General features: G+C 43.3%; 1 protein-coding gene across 1 annotated transcript in view; it reads right to left on the bottom strand.

The window, feature by feature from the left end:
• Positions 1 to 15229: 15229 nt before the first annotated feature.
• Positions 15230 to 22162, bottom strand: part of LOC307088963 (cadherin-18) — a gene marked incomplete at both ends in the record, with an annotated part of 81475 nt that continues 74542 nt past the window's right edge. The window contains one exon of the mRNA XM_079755043.1: positions 15230 to 15885. Within this exon, the coding sequence (XP_079611169.1) occupies positions 15230 to 15885 (656 nt within the window). The remainder of the gene's footprint in view (positions 15886 to 22162) is intronic.

Raw genomic sequence — 22162 nt, 5'->3', positions numbered from 1 at the left:
GATGTCTGTACGTTCCTCATCATAGGCTGGTTATTAGAGACGTCTACTAGCCTCCTCAAAGGAGGGCTGCGGGGTATTCCCCTCCCCCTAACGGCCTACCCACCGGAGCCTCTGCAGGTGTGTTGTCTCCTGCTCACCTGGATAAGGGCCCTTGGGTGTTGGAGTGTCTTGGTTCTTCTAAGGCTAACGCTGTGAGCGTCGGCGGGTGTGTAACTGCCTTTGAACTCGGCGGAAATGCAATTTCCCCCCATCTGAAGCTGTCGTCTGAGCCGTTTTGGTGTTTGTCCCTTGTGTTGGAGAGCGTTGGAACCGTTTCGCCGACGTTAACGCGTTGGTGGGGAGGAGGAGCGGTCAGGGTTTGAAAACACGCCGGTGGTGAGTGGAGGACGTACTGCCGTGACTATTACCTTGATGAAAGGTATTTTACTAAATGTAATTACAACCTCCTCTGGATCAGCCAGGAGTTTTTATGAGTTGTAATTATACCATTATGTCCGAAGAAGGCTGGCCTAACAATTCGACCAATAACAGCACAGCTGCGACATTACAGAATCAAAACACCCAACAAGTTTCACGGCACCTTTAAAGCTTTAAAGCCGCAATTATCACTAGTTTAACACAAGTCTCGACTGTTGGTAAGATTATTGGGAGGCAACACACTGAATTCAAACCTAACAAAAGGGTACAGAGATTTCTCATCAAAATATTGTTTCACTTACCACTTAATGAACTAGTTTTCCATAAAAAATATGTGCAGGTTCACAGAGTTCAGAAATGTGGCAAAAATATGCCAAGTTGAATAAATGAGCTGTTCTTATTCATTCTGAAGCACTTAACTCCAACCTCCATGTATGATGACTGATAAGAATCCAATTGAGATGAGCCACATTTTAAAACATACCATTTATGTGTCAATGAAAATCCATTAGTGTCCACGTTGAGTCAAGCCAAGAAAGAAGATATTCAAATTGAGTTAACACGCTAAAATTAAAACGTCAGTTTTACTACTAGTGTCCATGATACGCAGGTTCAAATTTTTGATTTAAGCCTCAGAGAAAAATACTGCAAAAGGTGGCTTGCGTCGAACTCAGAATTGACATGCCTGAGGCTTGCTTTATTTGTCATCATCTTGTGTTTAGTTTCAGTTGGGACCCCATCGGAGTTCCCTCACCTTTTTATTCATTTTCTTTCTTTGCAAGGAATGAGGTGTAACTGACAAATGGGAGATGTGCTTATTGAAACATGTCGACACGTTACGCCTTGGTACAAAGACAGCTATTAGCTCCAAAGGATATACAGTGTTTTGATTGGTGGACTCATCAAACCAGACTTGGCTGTCTTGCAGACTATTGGAGCACATCAACCTCTCTCACTTCGTCTCATCTGTACCTTGTTTCACCGAAGTCATAGTTTCATTCTCATACAGTATTCATCTATACATGCACTGTGAAGGAGCTGAGCAATGGAGCTGAACTGCGGTGGATGCTGCTTACGTTTTCCACATGGGCGGGATGTACACAAATATTATGGAGTAGTGTATAATAATATATGAAATGTAATAACCAATACTTAACAACATTCATTACCTACATATTATAGAATTGTATATAATTGTGTATATTCAAATACTTTACTCAAATATAATGTGGTTGGAGAGCTTTAAGATTTTAGAAAAGTTCTGTTTTTGGAAAGGAACTTAATTGCACCTTTAAATAGTTGAAACATGGCAGATGGCTGTCTGAGTAGAACATGGTGTTCTTTTGAAAGCGTCATACGTGTCATACCGTACATAATCAACATTGAATACCAGTGTCAAGGAAAAACAGGTGTATTTAGTGACCCCTAGAGGTCTGGAATAAATAAATGCACCCTTAATGACATTATTTCACCGTATGCTGCTGTACAATCAAATATATGATTCCTTCTCACATTTTTCAAGGTGTTACGAGGCGAGAGCAAGGCAGAGGTTTCTGCTTATTTCCCTGAAGAATCACCTGCCTAACTTGCAAGTCAGTATTTAATAGGACATCATTACAATGATGAAAAAAAATACAAAAAAAAAAAAACTGCACCATACATAACCAACAAGCATGCAATCAATAACTGTCCTCCCTGTTCTCTATGAGTGAGTGTAATTTATACAGTTGCATGCAGAGTTCACCAGGGTTATTATGAATCATTTGCAATCATTGTTTACTTATTCCTTTTGAATAGAGCACAATCCTACTGTTATTGCGCTGCTGACAAGAGGTTGGCTAGTAGGCTCCCGAATGCTTCAATCTGCTGACGTCCAAGGGGGCAGGATGAGTGAGATGGATTTTTATTTAGATATTGCTGTTGATGTATTTTGTATTTACACTTCTGTCCAAAACGATTTAAGAATGATTTCAGATATTTGATATAAAAGGATAAGGGAGGGGGTCAGGCCTCTTGATAAAGGATACCTACAGGTAGACGGTGGACATTGGGAATCGAACCCAGGGCTGTTTGGCTGGGAGTCAAACAACCTAGCTACTAGGTTTACATGTTTTACTTAAGTTATTCACAATATGTAAATGTTTACATTTGTACTGTATTGTCTTGCATTCTTAATAATTGTTGGGGCTATTTATACGCTTCATTTATGCTTCTACAACTAAAGCCCATTGAATCTAAATGGACTAATTCTGTCGTTAAAATGGGGAGAGAACTAAATCAAATTACGTGATCAGTCACATGGGAATGACATTATAAATTATTTTGTTTTACAATAGCATAGCAACAACAACAACCATCATGAATCTTTTTCTTCCTTTCTTTCTTCAAATGAGCCATGGCCAGAAGTTATTTCTGATTGTTCAGTGACATTAGATATTCTATCTTTTATACAAAGTGTGTTCGCAGTTGAACAAACGACATATCACAGGATTTTGAGAATGTCATTCTTATCCCTGAAATTAGTTCTCAAGTTCGAATCTCATTCATTTTTTCTTTTTTTTGGTTTGGTTATCTTTGTTTTATAACCTCCAGTCCAGTTGTTTAGTGACATTAGATATTCCATCTTTTATACAAAGTGTGTTCGCAGTTGAACAAGCGAAATGTCAAAGGATTTCGAGAATGTCGTTCTTATCCCTGAAATTAATTCTCAAGCTCGAATCTGATTCATTTTTTCTTTTTTTTGGTTTGGTTATCTTTGTTTTAAAACCTCCAGTCCAAAATACACCCTGGATTTCTTTGATAAGAGGTAAAACAAACCGTGTTAAAATTAAATTAAAATCTATGTTGTGACGTTACTTGAGTGTAAAAAAGAAAAGCAGTTGGGACTGAATCTCAAAGCCATTATCATACATTGTCAGTTGTTTTTATTTCGATGTTTTATTCTATTAATATATTTTTTCCGCGCTTTACTTGTTGTTTCCCCCTCTCAAGGGACAACAGGGGAAGTGATAATACAGTTGTGAAGCTGCATTTCACTTATTCCTTTTTGTCTTCGAAAACGTATCTAATAACAGTGCCTGAGAGACCTTTGAAGCTCAGCCGGGACTCGGATGTCCTCTCTGCTCAGCCCAACACTGACTCCAGATATTAGCTCCCGAGAAGCAAAGGGGAGAGATTCGAACGTGTGATGATTTGAATGCGTTATATATTTTCAACCGACCTCATGGGTCACACAGTATTTCCCAAGAAGGATGTCAAATTGAAGACTAGGGGAGCCAAAAATGTATATAAATTCACACATTTCTTGACGTGGCCTTAGGAAGAGTCAACACCTTGTGGCTATTTGTTTTATTCTTTTTAGCATTCAAAGTACATTTTTCCCCAGAGATCCAAACAACACCGAGTTCGTAATGTTCATAACATACAATTTTATCAGTGGGCCATGGGCTCCCTATGTGTTACATTGTTAGGCGATAAACAGTTACTTCACAGAACCTATATTTACATGGTAACATTATATTGCCGCAATGTGTTTTTTAATTGTAGAATATATCAGCTATAGGATGTTCATTAGAACATTATTGGAATCACTATCGATCAGTATTGACTACAGATATGTCCAGGAAAGTTAAAGCTCTAAGAAAGTCTTTAAATACAGAATTGAATAAAAATACTAAATAAAATGATTCCATTATGTATGTGGTGTGTTACTCAAATAATAATGAATGAATACTAATAAGGTTTGGCAGGATTAAACCCAAGCTTTTGTTGCTATTGTTTTAAAATAGACTTCTGCAAATATATTCAGCGAGAAGCTTACGTTTTACGATGGCTTGATGCACCTTTTAATATCTCAACACCGTGCTAGACATCACGCATCTCCTGAGAGCTTTGCTCATCTTGGATGCAAAGTTGCGATTATCATGAGGTTTAATGACAGTGTGCGTGTGTGTGTCTCCTGAACACACAATCGCCCCAGGAAACACGGATATCGGTTGCCATTAGCCCTCCGAGACTCTTATGCCTTTTTTGCAAGGCGAAAGATGTTCCTGACGTTCGTTCCCCATGCTACCCGAAAGAAATGATCGTCCAATGTCGAACACGGACTAGCGTGTACTGCTTGTAAAGCATGTTACTGGCTCCATCTCTGTACGCGGGCCTTGATCACTGTGCCTGTCCTTGGAGGCTGTTCCTGACACCATTGAAAGAAAGCAAATGGGTTTATCAGCCCTGAAGAGGCCTGGGACCGAATCACTTCCTCCATTAGCACCCGGGAGTTTTGTGCAAACCGATGTTTGATATCAAACATGACCCACGCACGTCTGTGTCGGACAACCGTTTGATTTCAACATCATCCATTATCGTTATAAAGAAGAAAACTTATCTCATCAATTGCTCTGCATTCTCACGCCATCCCACCGGAATGTCAGGGGGCCGAATCAATCAGAAAGCCCCACGTATTCCGAACCCCATCCGGCGGAACGTCAGGAGTGCTTGTAAGCGAGTTTATCCCAGAAGACCTCATTATGCTTCCTAATTTCCAATTATTTCGAAGACAAAAAAAGGGCGTGCAAAAGCTGGCTTGCGCAGCAGCCCCGGCGGTGGCGGGAGGAGATGCCTATCCATGTTCCTCTCACCAGGGTATAAGCGGGCCTGCGATCAAACACTGGATTCCTCATTTCGAGTCTCAGGGAGAATCAGCTCATGCATGTTTTTCTTTGCATTTGCTCATAAGCATTCTGGGTATGGATTAAAACCCCTCGAAATGGACCAGCAATCAATCGCTATGTGTCCTATTTTTCCTCCTACGCATTCCATTTCATAATAACATCCACAACGCCGAGCAGCCTCTGTTTTCGTTCACATAGAAGCAGAGTTTTGGAATTTTTTGTCCCAGGGATTCAGTTCAGAGCTATGGTGGTGTTGGAGGAGGAGGAGGAGGAGGAAGGTGCTGGTGGTGGAGGGAGAGGAGGAGGAGAAGGAGGAAGGGGACGGCGTTGGAGGAGGAGGCAGAGGAGGAGTAGGAGGTGGTAGTGATGGAGGAGGGGGAAACCACACAGGTTCTAATGAAGCCGGGGCATTCCTGCAGGAGTCTTGTGTTGTAGTGAGAAGGCATCTACCTTTTGTTTGTCAACCAATTACTGTCATATCAGCAGAGAATAGGAGTGTCATTAGAAAAATAAACAAGGGAGAGGCTGCATGGGGAAGGCACTGTATCTGGTGAGAAATTCTATCAATAAAAATCAAAAAAAAGAGATAAAGAACGGTTCAATTAAATATAGCAAAGACAGAGTAAAAGGTATCAGGTGAGAAATTAGAACAAAAAAAAATATTAAAACATATATAAAGCTTAGATATCTTAGACAAAGCATAGCGAAAGACAACATTGGAGCACTAGATGCAGTTTTGTATCCTGTAGGCAAATAAGATAATTACAAAACAAATTAACCAATCCAGCTAAGATCACACAATGCTAATGAGATATACTTCCACATGTTCGAGCTTGCCGTCATTATCCTTATCCACGGGCATCACTGAATACAAAGATCTGATGGTTGAATCTGTACCGCTGCAACCTACCTCATAAAAGGTAATAGAAAGTGTGTTTACAAGTAACATCAAGAATGTCAGCGATTACAAAAGCCAGTCGCTTATCACTGCTCTCCCTCCACTATTAGGTCACCCTAAGGCCACAGGCACATATAACTCACAAAGGGAAATAAACTCCCTCATTCCCACACACCCACTGACTAACACTCACTATAATACAGACTCACAACGGAGGCCACAGAATGGAATTATCCCCATTTCACGACTTGTGCCGTGCAGCCAAATTTAGCCAACAAGGGGAATTTGCCGGTACACTGAAACGGGTCTGCGTTTAACCTATCCTCGGTTGAGGTTAACGAGAACCTACATTTACAGCGCACTCTGGCCAATTAAAGCAGGGTCTTCGTTGACTAGGCTTGGCCCTGTACAATTCGGTGTTAACAATACTTCATGACAAGCGTCCCTAGCTCACTGCCTGCATGCTCACGATGCATGTGTGCTTGGTTGGCTGGTCTGGCTCATAGTGATTTATTGTGTGGTGAAGAATGAAACATCCACAGTTATTTAGATCAATAGAAAGAGACTGATCAGCAGCTGTAGATGCCCGTAGAGGAACCTGCGCTGTGAATAGGAACACATGGGGAGAGGCAATGCACAGAACGAAAACACCACTCGGATCCGTTTCCACGACGGCTTTAGTGTCAATAAAATGAAGAATGAAGAGAAGGGCTTTCAGTATATTGCTCTGGAAACCAACAATGTACCTTGACCTGACCTGGACTTGCTTGGTAAAAGCATTGATAAGAGCAAGATGATTTAATTCAGATTTTGCTCACCAGTGACTGAGATTGGATAATCAGTTTATTGTATATTTGAAGGTGAAACGGTTTTATTATACTTCATATTTGATAATATATTATATTATGAAGGCGAACCTTGCCTTGTCACAATTACTTCATGGAATAGAATAACCCTGGGTTATGCAATGCATTTGATAAATAAAGCACTTTACTATGAGAGGCCTGGGTAGCTTTAACTGACGCTAGACTATACAGTCCAAACGACCACTATTCACATGCAATACAATAGAAAGTGTCATTAGCTATATTCTTATTGATATGACAACCACAATATATTGTATACACAGCTCTGCATGTGAAACCCCCAATCATATGGGAAAAAAACAACAAATAGATTGATTTAACCACAATGGTTAAATCAAAGGATGAGAATATATGTTATTTTATATTTTTATATTTTTATATAATTGTCCTTATTAAATATTTTTAATAAGGACAATTATATAAAAATGAATATACAATTGTATTATTATTACTTACCCTCTACACATTGCCATCAAACAAAATACCAGTAGGTAGATAACAATTTAATTATATATATTATTTGCATTATCTATTTTGTATTATTAAAAAATATATATATTTGATGTATCTTTTTTAAACAATAAAGGGTAAAACTCACCCACCACTGCGTGTACCACGTGTTAACCTTCAGATTAATTAAGCCGGCTCTCGTACTCACGTGACGTCACGAGCCCCAGCGGACGAGCTGGCTTCATGTCGTAGACGAGCTACTGCCCAAGACGTCCAGGGACCCAGCTATCCCCGTCACTCCGGCGTATAAAGCAGCACACTAAAGTATCATAAACACACAACAATAACAAGTCATAAGTTACAATAATATAAGTAGTATCAAACAACGTATATATAGACGAAAATTTACTTACTGAAGTAGCTTCGCGCCGAAAAGTAGCCTAGCTACACGCTAACGCCTTAAGCTAATATCTTAAATCGACAACCTGAATTAACACGGAAAACTGGGACAGGCTATGAGGGACTTAATATGGAAGGATTTAGACACTATGTGTACATTTAATTATGTGAATTGAATAATTCACCGTTTTTCCCACTGAATAAAAATGATATCCACCAGACACTCAAACTTAATGATACAGGAACCCCACAACGAGGCAGTCGTTAAACTATCAAAATAAAAGCTCCACATCCGCCAAAATCCATTAACAAATGTATGCAGGCACTCGTGCAAAGACGAAGATTGCCATCTATTGCAATGTGTCAATGTTATAATTTTAACAATATATAATTAAAAGCATTGCATAAGACTAAGAGCGCCTATGTCAAAACAATACCTAGAAAAACATGTCCATGCATTTAGTATCTTAGATTATTCATTCCAAAAAGTCTCTTAGACAGCTTAATTACAGCCTGTTCACAATGCAGCTGCTGCCTGCTGGAGTTCTAACAAAGACCAAACTATTTGAACACATTACACCAAAAGTGAAATCCCTGCATTGTCCGAGGATTGATTTCAAAATACTGCTCCTCATCTATAAATTAATAAACCGTTTGGGGCTAAAGTATATCACTGAAATGCTTTCACTATATGAACCCAATAGTCTCTTATGACCAACTTGGACCAGTCAGATAATTGTTTCCAGAGTAAAAAGAAAACATGGCAAAGCAGGATTCAGCTCCTATGCAACACATAGCTGGAGATGTCCTGTGTAAATAACTGACTTGACATTATAATATATCCATTTTATATATATAATTAACCAAAATGTAAATCACAAATGTTCAAGGGCACTACATAGTGCAACTACTACTGCTACTGGGCCAATTACTGTCTTATTTTAGCGTGAGTTCTCTGAGATGTACCACCCTATCCACACTATCTGGGCCGTACCAACTGGTTGGCTGGGATTGATCTATCAGGGACCTCTTAATATTCAGCCTACTGCAGCATGTAGCGCCTGGGCTGATCATGTAGTGGTTCCAGGAGCATTTTGCTGTGGATTAAAGTGATCACACCACTACTGCATGTCAGCACCAGCACATAGGTCCCCCCCCCCCCCCCCTACCTCCTCCCCCCCCCCCCCCCCCCCCCAACTTTTGAAGGCTATGTAGGTCATCTGCCTCGCTGACGGTGGCATTTCGAAAAACCTTGATTTTTACACACTCTCTCTCTCTCTCTCTCTCTCTCTCTCTCTCTCTCCCTCTGTCTCACTCTTTCTGTCCCTCCCCTCTAGCTCTCTACCTCCCCTTTTCTATATCTATCTCTTGTTCTCTCTCTTTCTCAATGCATCCCTATCATCTTCTCTCCCTTTCTCTGTTTATTTCACCGGTGAATGCTTCTTGGCATCCAAATTAAGTCCCAATTGTGTGGTTGTTTACGCGTAGACACCCCATGAATGGATTGATCTCCATCGCACAAAACATACCTTTACAGCGCCTAGGCCGGGGTGACGAGAATAAATTCAACCTGTATCAAAGTATACTTCGACTTCATCATATTAATTTCTCAGTTTACCTGAAAGCTACCCTTTGCAGGAGTTTAAACTGGGTACTTCAACAATAGCACCTTTTGCATTTGAAAAGAATTGTTAGTCTCTTTGATCTTTTTTATACTTTTCTGACTCACCTTCAGCTGTGAAGTCACAAGCATTTAGAATATGCAAAGCAGCTCTTTCATGAGCTCATCGTCGGTTGGGGAGACCTCCGGGTCCTCTGCTCCTCTCAGAAGTATCTGACCTTAACTCCTCTGAAGACTCTCTCTCTCTCACACTCCCTCCCTTACACGCTCTCACTCTCTCTCTCACACTCTCTCTCACTCACTCACTCACTCACTCACTCTCTCTCTCTCTCTCTCTCTCTCTCTCTCTCTCTCTCTCTCTCTCTCTCTCTCTCTCTCTCTCTCTATCTATGCTTACGCTGGAGAACCTCAGGGCCACAACGTGCTCAAGACCCTCAGCCTTGCACTCACACACACACACACACACACACACACACACACACACACACACACACACACACACACATACACAAAGAGGGTCCTGACTCACACAAATGTGCACTTGTAATGTGCACTCATGCACACACGCATTGATCTGCACACAGATCCACATATGCATGCATGCACACACACATACACAAACACACACACACAAAGTCCTTCTCACTGATAAAGCTGTGAAGGAATGTGCACAGAATCTCTCTCTCACACACACACACACACACACACACACACACACACACACACACACACACACACACACGCGCACACACACACACAGCCCAAGACAAACACAGACACAGAAAGCAATGGATGTAAAAGAAAAACACTTAAGCAGGAGTTGCAGCACATCCAACACTGATATGCAAAAAGAAACGATCCAATTAAAATTGTTTTGGTGTGTATGCAGATGATGTCAACAACTCTGCCATGTGTTGAAGAAAAACGGGAGGGAAAAAAAGGTTACGGAGATAAAACAGAACTCCAGGTCTGTCAGCTGGGTCCCGGAGCGGTATTCTGTGGGGTGATTTATTCCAAACCTCAGCGGTGATTTCCTTAAACATACATCCTCGCAGGGCCAATGAGCGACTACCCTCTCCTTATCACATGTTACACATGGCGAGGGTTGTGGTGATAGATGGCCGCTCTATTCAGAAGTGACAATGTGTGACTTGTTGCGCGACTGTCGGTGCACTCATTGTCGTCTTTTTCAGCGTGGAGTCAATTGATCCTGTACTGGCGCACATAAATCAAAGATGCTTCTACATATAAAATTGGGTCTGGAGTATCTTTGCAGGCCAACATTAGGTCACAGCCCCTCACATAAAGCTCTCTAAAGGGCAAGGAAAAACACGCGTGTTGCTCTTTGGTTGACTTGTGTTGTGTTTGGTTCATTATCCTTTTTCAGTGCTATTCTTCGGTGCTATAATCAAAATAAAATAAAAATCCTCCACCCCTTGAATCAGTTGCATGTTCCCTTGTTTACGCCACACTTTGTGCCATTTCGAATGTTTCACAATTTATTAAATTTGCTCCTCACTCTACCTTTATTTCACTCCCACTTCCCTGAATCCGAAAAAGACACGTTCCGAGAAAAAGCCTGTGCACCATTCAAGCATTTCTTATGAAATTGAACATGCCTCACCCGGGGGGGCGAGCTGAATACGTGTTAGCCTTCAGTTGTGAGGGCATTGCAGACAGATGTGTTTTGTGTGCAATGCCAAATGAAGTGTTCCTATTGTGTTGTAGGTAACCAACCGTATTTTGCAATCATCGACAATAATATAAAACATCTAGCTCCCTAATGGCCATGTGCCAAACTCCTGATTCGTCCTAACTAAGTTGAAGGCAGGATGTGGAATAGGAGTTCATTTATTTTGTCTGAGATTTATTATCTCTGAATATGCCTACCTCAGACATGAAGGGGTTAAGTCTTCCTTCTCCAGTGGTCACCATGGTGATTAACCCCATCCCTATCGTCTCTGCTTTCAGCAGTATTAAATAAAATATTACTATTAATTCATTTGCTAGATGCTTTTACACTGACATTTTCTTACAGTAAATTCCGATATGTGTCAATGAGAGGCATGGAGGGATTAGGGCTTCTTCCTCAAGGATGCTAGCGGTTAGCATGCAGACATTTGGGGATTGAACCCAGAACTCAGTCATTTTGGAGTCGACTGCTTAAGCTACTTCCCTATCCCATCTCTTATGTTCAAATAAATATATATCCCAAATCCCTATATCTCATTCCCCCTACTGCAAGCCATATATATATTCATGTATTCCAACATTCTGTATTTCATCTGTTGTTGACATGGAAGCAGTATACTTAATTACATAATTCAGTCATGGATGAAGATAGTAGAAAGAAATGAACATCTCTGAGAGCCAAGACCTCTTCTTACCGAGATTCATCTTCCACACATTTCATCACGGCACTGAATTTAAACACAAATGCAGTGAAAACGACATGAATATCAATGTATTGTGGAAATGATGGTGGTTCTCTCCTTGTCAACCGTGGTGGGGGGGGAATGCTGGGGTTGCTGGAGTTCAACATAATCCACGTTCACCATTAGGGTTCAAAATAATTGCCTTCGGATTCAATTGGACTTTTAATTACACAAAACGCAAAACCGGATAAATCGATTAGAGCTAACAAATGATTTCCCAGCCCTGAGCTGGCAGACGTTGCAGACCTCCAGTATGGCGAACGTGGACATAAATGTGTTGGGATGAATGCTAGCTTTTTCGTTGCTTTGTTTTATAGAGGGAGGTGTAAAATGGGTGATAAGCAAAGCTGCTTTCCTGAATATCAATAAAAAATATAGATCCTTCAGTCAGAGGATGAAAAATGAAATGTACAATTGCCTGTCTTTCTGTTTGGTTGACCTCTCTGGAATCACCAACCCCGGGGAAAGGTTAATTGGTAATAGCTTAAGGTAAATGTTATGGGGAGGTAAGTGCTGTTTAACTTCTGACCTAAAAACACACTATAGGTTAACCTATTCTAGAGAAAGGTCAGCTGCAATCTTCAACACAATCAGACAGCATAGAAATCCGCACATTGTGTATATGGGCTACTAGTATTGTATAAGATAAATAAATGTGTAAATCAATCGAGAAAATTTATCTTATATTTAAAATGATATATATATATATATAATATGTAATAATATATATGTAATATATATATGTAATATAATATAATATAGAATTATATAATACATAATTATATATTATATTATATCATATATCATATATTATTCATAATACAGTATGAATGTTGATGTGAGCAAAAAACACAGATAAATACATTTGTTAATGTTAATCCACATGGGGAATGATGCAGTAACAGCAGAGAAGGAGGGATCGGTCAAAGGGAAAGGCGATGAAACTAGGGAGGATGGTAGTGCAGAGCAGAGGTCGGTAAAATATTCATGGTGTTACCTCCCTGGGCTGCTTCGACCCACGCTCCCCCCCGTCAGGGTTAGCAACGGTCTGAGCCCCCCATGGCAGACAAGGTGGGTGGGGGGGTGACACGACAGGGCACGGTTAAGCGGGGGGCTACGGCTGCAGTGCTTACTAAACAGGACGCCTTTAGAAGACGCACACAGAGTCTACAGCTGATGCAATTCCCCCCCGTTTGTCGGAGTTCAAGGCGTTAGGGGTCGCACACACAGGGTTTACGCAGCGGTTTGGGGGAATACGGGATCCTCCGTTGGTTTTTAAGATGTCGTTTTTATTATTTGAGCTTTAGAGACTTCCAGCCAAAGCGTCGAGGTGGAGGTATCTCACGCAAAGATGCCTGCAGGATATGTTGCAGACATTTGTGTTCAGGTGAAGTAACGTTGTGTCTGGATGTCCAGCAGCATAGCCACAAGACTATGCTGCCCCAGATCAATGTCCATTAAAGTAAAAAGTACGGTTATTTATATTATCAAAAAGTTTGCAACTGCAACCAGAAGCTTAAAAAAAAAAAAAAAAGCGAAATATTCATGTTGAACTATTTACCAACCTCCAGCCTCATCTTCCCATAGATTTAAATCTAAAGAGTTTGATTTGACGCAATCTGAATCCACCAGGATAATCTTGCTGGGGGGGGTGGGGGGGGGGAGTACTTTTCATAGTTCTGTCTGTTTTCTGTGTTTCAAATATTATGCCTCAAGGGATAAGCTCTTTACGTCTTTTTTGGGTTAAGCTATCTTTCGGGTTGCCAGGCATTGCGAAGCATTTGTTCCTCTATGAGATTTCTCATACCGATACCAAAATTAATTTAACTATAGGATGATGTGCAGTGTTGGTTTAAGCAGCCTCACCACACCCAGGTCAGACTAATTACAGTCTGACCTGGTGCATACCTGTGCATTGAACAGACAATGTGTACAGGTTGAATAAGCCATCACCATACACACTCAAGGAGATCTCCTGCATGGCAACATGGAGCCCCAGGTCATGAATCATTGTCTACAAACTTGTAGACAATGAGTGTTGCACCCAGAGAGGTGGTTTGTAGCAACTGGCATCGCGACAGCTGATACTAATGATCATCACATCCTGATGACAATAGGCGTGTTTCAGATCAAGCATGCTTTGCGTTGCCTTGCATAACATAATGCATTCTGGGATCAAAACGTCAGAAATGCTGGTGATAACTTCCCTATGCAACATGTCACATGACTTTAAGAAATCGCGGGAGCTCAATCTGTCTGCATTTATGTGCACATGGTCTCAAATAAATGCGAACATAAGACACTCCCCTCAACATATCAAAACGTTGCCCTGGATGTTTGGAATTATCACGAGGAATTTCCCACGTGAGAAATGACATAACTCCCTTCAAAGAGGCGCGCCCTCTCCAAAACTATGCTTATTAAAAAGACGACTTTGTGAACTTTCACTTCGTCACTCATCATGTTAATCTTTTTTTAGGGAAAGGGGCTTCAGACTGTTTTCTGTGAAACTACAGTTGGCTAACAAAATCCCTTGGCTGCAGAAAAGTTGACCTCCATTGTGATTACTTATTTACTTATTTAAAGCAAGCACCATTGGGTGGCCCATCTTCTTTGTTCAAATCACGAGAAGTGCACCTGTGTCTAAAAACCTTGATATGATTCACGCAATGCTCAGACGACCCACTTTGGACGAAATAGCTGATGTGGTTTTCGGGCTTTCCTGACGAACAACCACAACTAGGCTGCTTTGGACCATAAACATCGGATTGATTTTACCCCGTTAAAGAAAAGAAACTGTAACAAAACAGTGCACGTTGTGTAAACTTTATCCCTCGACATCTTCAATTTAGGGTAAGGATTAGTTTATTTTTTTCTCCCTGAGTAATGGGGACCAACGTTGGTCTGTTGTACAGCGCGGTTGTCATCCGTGCCCCGGATTTATTTCCCACTTGTCCTGCTTTGTTGAATCATAAACAACTAGACTAATGACCTGCAGCAAGGCCAGCCCGCTGCATATCACAGACACTCTGTACCGGGAACGAAAGGAAAAGCGCACACTATGTCACATACATCCACTCATATGGATTTCAGGGTTTTATTGAGCAATAAAAAATATACACCAAGGAAAATATCATTTCCCCCTTTTTTGCCTCATTGTTGCTTTTTCATTATCATAAAATTTGAGTTAGTCCTTTCCCGACAAACACCTTCCATTATCCAAAGCAACAACACGGAGAGAAGAAAACACTGGAGGCCAGTCAGTTCAGTTCGGACGGCGTGGAAAGGCGAACAACGGGAGCGTTTTCCCAAATCCCCTCACGTTCCTGATGTTCCTGACGTTCCTGTTCATATAGTTTCCATTATTCCCTTTTCGAGTCCTGAAAGAAAATCTTTAATATCATTTTTTTTGGGACACATTTGGTTTGAACGGAGGCGGGAGGAGGGCAGTGGAAAGTCGGGGGGGGGTGGAGTCAAACAGGCAGGGCTGGGTCTCCTTCCCCGTTCGTTACCAACTCTTCTTCTGACGCCGCCGTCGCTACCGCCTCCGTCTCCTCCGCCTCCGTCTCCTCCGCCCTCGCCTCTCCGCACAGTCCCGCCAGCACCTGGAACGCGGGCCCCCAGTCGTCCAGCAGGTGGCACTCGCCCTCCCCCGAGCGGGCCCCGGCGGGGGAGTCCAGCGAGCTGATGGAGCCCGCCGGCGAGCCCCCGCCCTCGTAGGCGTAGGTCTGCAGCGAGTCGTACGGCGGCACGCTGGCGTCCAGGTCCGCCTCCACCAGTTTCTGTTTGATGAACTCGTGCACGTCGGCCGCGTCCAGCCGCTGCTCCTCCAGCTCCTCCTCCTCCTCCCGCGAGAGGCCGCCCCCGCGGGCCGCGCCCCCCTCCCGCGGCGGCCGGAGCCGGCGGTGCCTCCGGTGCCGGTGCCGGGACTCGGGCCGGACGTCCCGCCGGAACTTGAGCTCCTCGGCGCCCGCGGGGTTCCGCAGCGCGGCGATGTCGAAGGCCTCGGTGTCCTCCTCGCCGCCGCCCTCGTCGTCGTAGGTTACCACGTTCTCCCGCACGTCCTCCTCGGAGAAGATGAGCGGCTCCTTCTTACTGCGGCGCAGCGTGATGAAGAGCACCACGATGGCTGTGAGGAAGAGGAAGGGGGGCTTTATTAGTGTTGAGTCCTTCTAACAGTTTGGCTTTCAGGACGGCGTCAGGGTTAACCGGCCAGCACCCCATCGCCCAGTTAAAATGTTTTGTCTGCGTGTGTGTGTGTGTGTGTGTGTGTGTGTGTGTGTGTGTGTGTGTGTGTGTGTGTGTGTGTGTGTGTGTGTGTGTGTGTGTGTCAATGATGGCACCCATCGCACTCCTGATCATCCCTGGAAGGAGGGATCCCCCACTTTGAAGAAGGGATCCCCCACTCTGTGTTCCTCCTCAAGCTTCCTTCCTTGCTAACTAAGGGAGTTTTTTCTTGCCCTCTGGGGGGCTAGGGTCGGGGGGGGGGGCAGGGTCCAGAATGAACGCCTCTCACTGGTCAATACCGGCGGATACACGTTGACTTGATACAGAGATTCATATTAAAACATATAACTGCTTGGCCAGGAGCTGCTTCACCTGGCCCCCGCAGACATGACATTATTCTTAAAGTTCATTTTGGACGCTGCCAAAGGGCAAGTCCTGCGTTAAAGCAGCTTGAAGAAAAGTCAGTGCAAACAGAGTGATAGATTAAGAACACAATTTAGAGAGATAAAGAGAGAAAGGGGGATAAATATAGACATATATATATACATACGTTATATCTATACAATGCTACAGTTCACCATCGCCTCATCAAATCAAAAAAGAACAAAACAAATTAGGCCTAGCCGCTTCTCCTCAGCACGACGTAGCTAGCACGTGGGGGCAAAATGTCGGGGACAAAAGTTTACTGCTGATGTCGTTCACTGCATGTTCCCCGGTTAATTCATAGCTCATGACAGATTAACATGTCTTGGTTCGTAAACAGCTAACCAGATGAGCGCCAAAACATCAGCCCGAGTGTTTTTTATGAGCCTATTTATCCGGGTGTTTTTTTTACGCATCAGAACGCTAAAGCTAACCAAGCACTACGGCGCTGTAAATCAGCGGTACACATTAGCAGTCATTAGCGTCGCCTCTTGATGGGTCTTTGAATCCAAGCTGCTTGATGCAAGTGCCTTGGCGAGCGAATGCGTAGAAGACCTATGGCAAAGATATATAACAATACAGTTAGCGGATAAAAAAAAGAATTAATCCACTTCTATCATGTGGAGGATAAGTGTTTTCCAAAAGCCTTTTTTTTCCATTTATTTCTTTTTATGGGCTAAGTAAGTAAGGGTACACATGAAAGTGGGTCGAAAGAGAGTGGTACCAGATGGAGTGCAGAAGTGAAGGTCATAATTGTAACCGCGTCGCTACACTGCGTATTGTCCACACAGTTAGCGCGCTAGGGGGTTGAACCCAAAACAAACCGATACTCCCAGAGGAAAACCCAGCATGAGGCCGTGGTGCAGACCCTCCAATAAGAGGCCAGTGCTAGCGTTTCCTGGCAGCTAAAGAAGAAGTCATGCAGTAAAGGCAGTAAAGTTATATATGATGACACGTGCGTCTTGGAAGCCAGCTCCTGATCGTTATGCTTCCTGAGTCGGCGGTGTCTCTGCTACAAAGTTGTAAGCGCTAACATTAAGTGGATCAAATGAGCTCTGCCGGGTAGTATATTTTTTACTGCAAAGCAATTTCCAAAGAGTTCATTATGCCACATTAGCCGGAATGACCTTGATATATTGCTGCCTCTGCTGCACGTCTTTTAGCACTGCCACATTATTTTCACAATTTCATTACCCTGGCTATACATCGAGGCTATCATAATGCTAATGCTAGCCGTGATGCTAAGACTCAAGCTAATAATGAGGGGGGTGCGGTTCGAGATTAAAGATGATGCCGTAAGATTAGACACCCTGAGATCCTTCGTGCTAAATTAAGGTCTGAGGGACACACAGTTCTCTCTCGGTTTCTTACTCCAACACAAGGTGAGAGCTCTTCCTCTCGCCTGGGAAGCCCAACACCTCCAGCAGTTTAGTGGTCAAAGAAGATTTAATATGAAGGCAGAGAGAGAGAGCCATAGGGAGAGAGAGAGAGAGAGAGAGAGAGAACGTGAGAGAGGGAGAGAGAGCAATAGAGAGAGAGAGAGAGAAAGTAAGAAAGAAAGAAAGAAAGAAAGAAAGAAAGAAACAAAGAAAGAGAGAGAGAGAGAGAGAGAGAGAGAGAGAGATAAGGAAAGAGCAGAGGAGAGAGATAAAGGAGAGAGAGACGGACAAAGGAGAGAGGGATAGAGAGGGAGAGAGTGGGAGAGAGAGAGAGAGCAATAGAGAGAGAGAGAGAGAAAGAAAGAAAGAAAGAAAGAGAGAGAGAGAGAGAGGGAGAGAGAGAGAGAGAGAGAAAGACAGAGAGAGAGCCATAGGGAGAGAGAGAGAGAACATGAGAGAGGGAGAGAGAGCAATAGAGAGAGAAAGAGAGAGAGAGAGAGAGAGAGAGAGAGAGAGATAAGGAAAGAGCAGAGGAGAGGAGAGAGATAAAGGAGAGAGAGACGGACAAAGGAGAGAGGGAGAGAGAGGGAGAGAGTGGGAGAGAGATACGGCTAGGGAAGGCACACGAGAGAGGCGGGGGAGATATATGGGAGAGAGAGAGAGAGAGAGAGAGAGAGAGAGGTTTAGGGGTTCTGGTGGAAAGGTTAAAGCTCTCAGGTCTTGATTGATGGAAACAGGACGAAATATTTTTTAATGAGATTCTTATTTCCTGTAGTGCACGGGTTTAGCGCTTCAGTGGATGCAAAAAGGGAAGACAGACGGGTCTAACAGTTACACACGTGTATGGTTACGCTGGAAAGAAAATACTTAATTGGGAATATATTTTAGAGATGTTTTCCTGGAAAGCCGATTTTCCTTTTCCTTCCGTTATTTTTAGGATGAGGAATAACCGAACGACTCTGATTGGCCCATACATAATTAATGCTAGTATTTACTATACTTTAGGAGAGCCCATTGGGCGAAGTGGGAGAAATAGCCTCTGCCTAGAACTGAAGGCTGATACTCAATATCCTGTTTCTAAGCAACCAATCGTGCTGCACTTTGGCCAGTGCGTGCCGGGTAATCGGTAAAATTGCAGAGGCCAGATTTAGATATCATCCACCTCCATGAGTTGGGCGCTTGACTGTATTATCCCCTTTTATTTCCTATTCTACTTCCGGTCTTAAGTGTAGAAACTCGAACTGTCGAAATGATCATTCACCAGTTATGAAATAGTAAGGAACGGATTCAATGCACTTCGGAAACACCTCTCTATTCTAACCGATTATGTTATACAACACATCACAATATTGACACATTTCAATTTTTTTTTTCTTTTTATAACCGACCTCCAAGATCTTTCTATCACTCGAATAATGCAGGAGGCTGCAGCAATCAAGCGATCGATTTAAAAATCTTGTTGATTATCTCTATTATCTCTACAATCAGAATTCCTATGAATTAACCAGACAATTATGTAATTACTAATTACTTACTGTAATTACCTATCCTAATAGGTCAGAAACAACCCAGAGACGGATAAGCTGATCTCCAGTCAATACAAACAGTGAGCGTTGTTTCACGGTGTCAAACACCACAGCCATGCCGCACCGTAGCTTTTCTAATTCCTCATCAGTCGCTTTTATCCACAGACACAGACACAGCTTCACAAATTCACACGGAATTCGGATATGTGTCATGAGGGACCTCCAAGGGTCTGTGCATCTTGCTAAAGGATTTCTACGGATTAGGCTGTGGCGCCCGGGAATCAAACCCGCTTTCTTACGTCTAGCAAATCAAACGGCCTATCTTTGAAATAATAAAGCTTTTCATATCCCGTCCTTTTAACTAAACTGTTGATTTATATCTAGATATGTGTACCATAGCGTTTGTATTTCAACGTGTGAAATGGTGCCTGTAACTCAACAATATTCCCTCAGTTCTATGAATAAGCGCGATAACAACCTGGCATAATAAGATCACCTTCTCTTCTCTGCTGGCCAGGATTTGGTTTTGCTGTTGACTACAAAAAGCAATTTGACTCCTCACCCCAGAAGACATCCGGCCCTAAAATAAACCTAAAGACAAACTAAAACAATAACCAAGAACAAGCCCGCGTGAATCGGGGTGACAGGCGGAAAGCATACACACTGCGGCCTTAAATCCCCCAACCATCTCTGCGTACGTAGGACTGGGTTCTGACGTGGCTCCTGTGCCCGTGTGCCTGCATGTGGACATCTCTGTTTTTCTCCCAACGCCCACAACCTATTTCAGCGTGGCTGTCTGGAATCAGCCTGACACCCCTTCTGTCCACACGGCGCGGTGCACGGCTCTCTCTCTCTCTCTCCCTCTCTCTCTCGCTCTCTTTTGTTCCTCCTTTCTCGCTGTTCTTTTTTCATAATTCATACTCATGCCTGTCTCACTTGTACGTTCTCGAGCTCTTTTTGTTCATTTATCCTCACAATCTTTTCTCTCAGCATCTGTCTACTCCCTCTCCGCCCCCCCCCCCCAACACCAATTTTATCTCTCTCACTGGCTATCACTGTTGTTTATACTCCCTCTGTTTCTCTCGCTCTCTCTCTCTCTCCAGAGAAAACGCCTGATCGTATGAATATGGATATGTTCCACACGCTGTCCAAAGCCAATCAACACAAAACACCAGTGTGGAGTGTGTGTGTGTGTGTGTGTGTGTGAGAGTGTTTGAACCTTGTGATTGTGTGTGTATGTATGAGAACATCTTATTGCGTTTGTCTACATCTTCTGTGTGAGCTATGTGACTTTGCCTTTCAATGTGTCTCATCTCGGTGTGTGTGTCTGTGTGTGTGTGTGTGTGTGTGTGTCCGTGTGTCCGTTTGTGTGTGTGTGTCCATGTGTGTGTGTGTGTGTGTGTGTGTGTGTGTGTGGATGAAGGTGATATGTAATCATGTGTGTGTGTGTGTGTGTGTGGGGGGGCTGTGTTATTTGCCCCCCCCCCGTCCCCCCCCGTCCCCCCCGTCCCCCCCCCGTCTGCTTGTGTCACCACACTGTTTGGTCCCCATATTTGTTTGCATGTCACAAACAAAGATACTGCGTAAACAGTGCCCTCAACCAGACAATAACACACACACACACACACACACACACACACAGATGACACAGTCTGACTCATAATCACACACTCACACATAAGAGTAGGACACACAAAAGCATGCAATGATACTTTGGCAAACACACAAACAGGCACGCACACACACGCGCGCACACTCAAAAGTCATAATCACACACTCACACATAAGATGTGAAATGCACACTCAAACTCATGATCACACACACACACACACACACACACAAACACAAACATCTCATGCCCCAGTTAAGGGCCGACAAGAGATTGTTTACTTTGGCCGAACTTTAATGAGTTGCATTTGATCCTCGACTACCGACCGTGTGCGAGGGTTTGTGTGTGTGAGTAAATTACGTCCAGAACGCAAAGCAATGCCTGGGGAGGGGGAGGAGAAGGAGAAGAGCAAAGAGAAAAGGAGGAGGAGAAGAGATGAAGGAAGAGGAGGAGGAGGTGGAGGAGGAGGAGGAGGAGGAGGAAGAGAGAGAGAAGGGCGAGATGATTATCTTAGCAACAACTTCATCCCCCAAGCCTCCTCTAAGTGATAATAAGACCAAGATAAAAAAAAACTTGTATTCAAAGTAAAAAGCATGAAACATTTACTGGCCAGACATTTTTGGCCCATTAGTTTTGGATCAGCCTGTCTAACAAATCACCATTTATCAACGAGGGGGGTTTCTCTTATCAGGCTGAGATTGTGTCTTCCGCGGCTTAGAACGGGCGCCGAACTTAAAAGCACTCCCTCAGAAGAACGATGTGTTCCTGGAGACCGCTCTGCCTCTTCTGGAGCTCTGAGCCGCTGCCCGCCTCCCGTCGGCCTCAGCGGCCCGGAGCATCCGTTGGCCCGTTTGCTTTTCAAATGTCGCCTTGAACCCGCAACCCCAACGAGTTCCCTCATCACTACCACTCTTGTTTTTGAACTTCCAATGTTAACGGCGCTAACATCGCTGACGGCGCTAACACCGCTATCGCCGCAAACATTGACACAAACATCACTAACGCCGTTTACGCCGCAAATATCACAAACTTTGCAAACGCTGCGAGCATCTCTAACGCTGTCAACATCGTGAACATCGCAGACCGCAAACGTCGCTGACACTGGAAACATTTGCACAAACATCACTTACGTTGCGATCAGCGCTAAGGGCGCTAAGATCACTAACGCCATGAACGCTACGCTGGGGGCCATTCCCCTCCTTTAACTCTTGTTTTCTGTTAGCTAGCCCTGTCCCCTTCTC

The sequence above is a fragment of the Pollachius pollachius genome (genome assembly GCF_949987615.1).
Source record: "Pollachius pollachius genome assembly, chromosome: 17".
In the NCBI taxonomy this organism is placed as follows: Eukaryota; Metazoa; Chordata; class Actinopteri; order Gadiformes; family Gadidae; genus Pollachius; species Pollachius pollachius.
The sequence above is the reverse complement of the archived record's forward strand: the minus strand, read 5'-3'. Positions and strand labels throughout refer to the sequence as shown.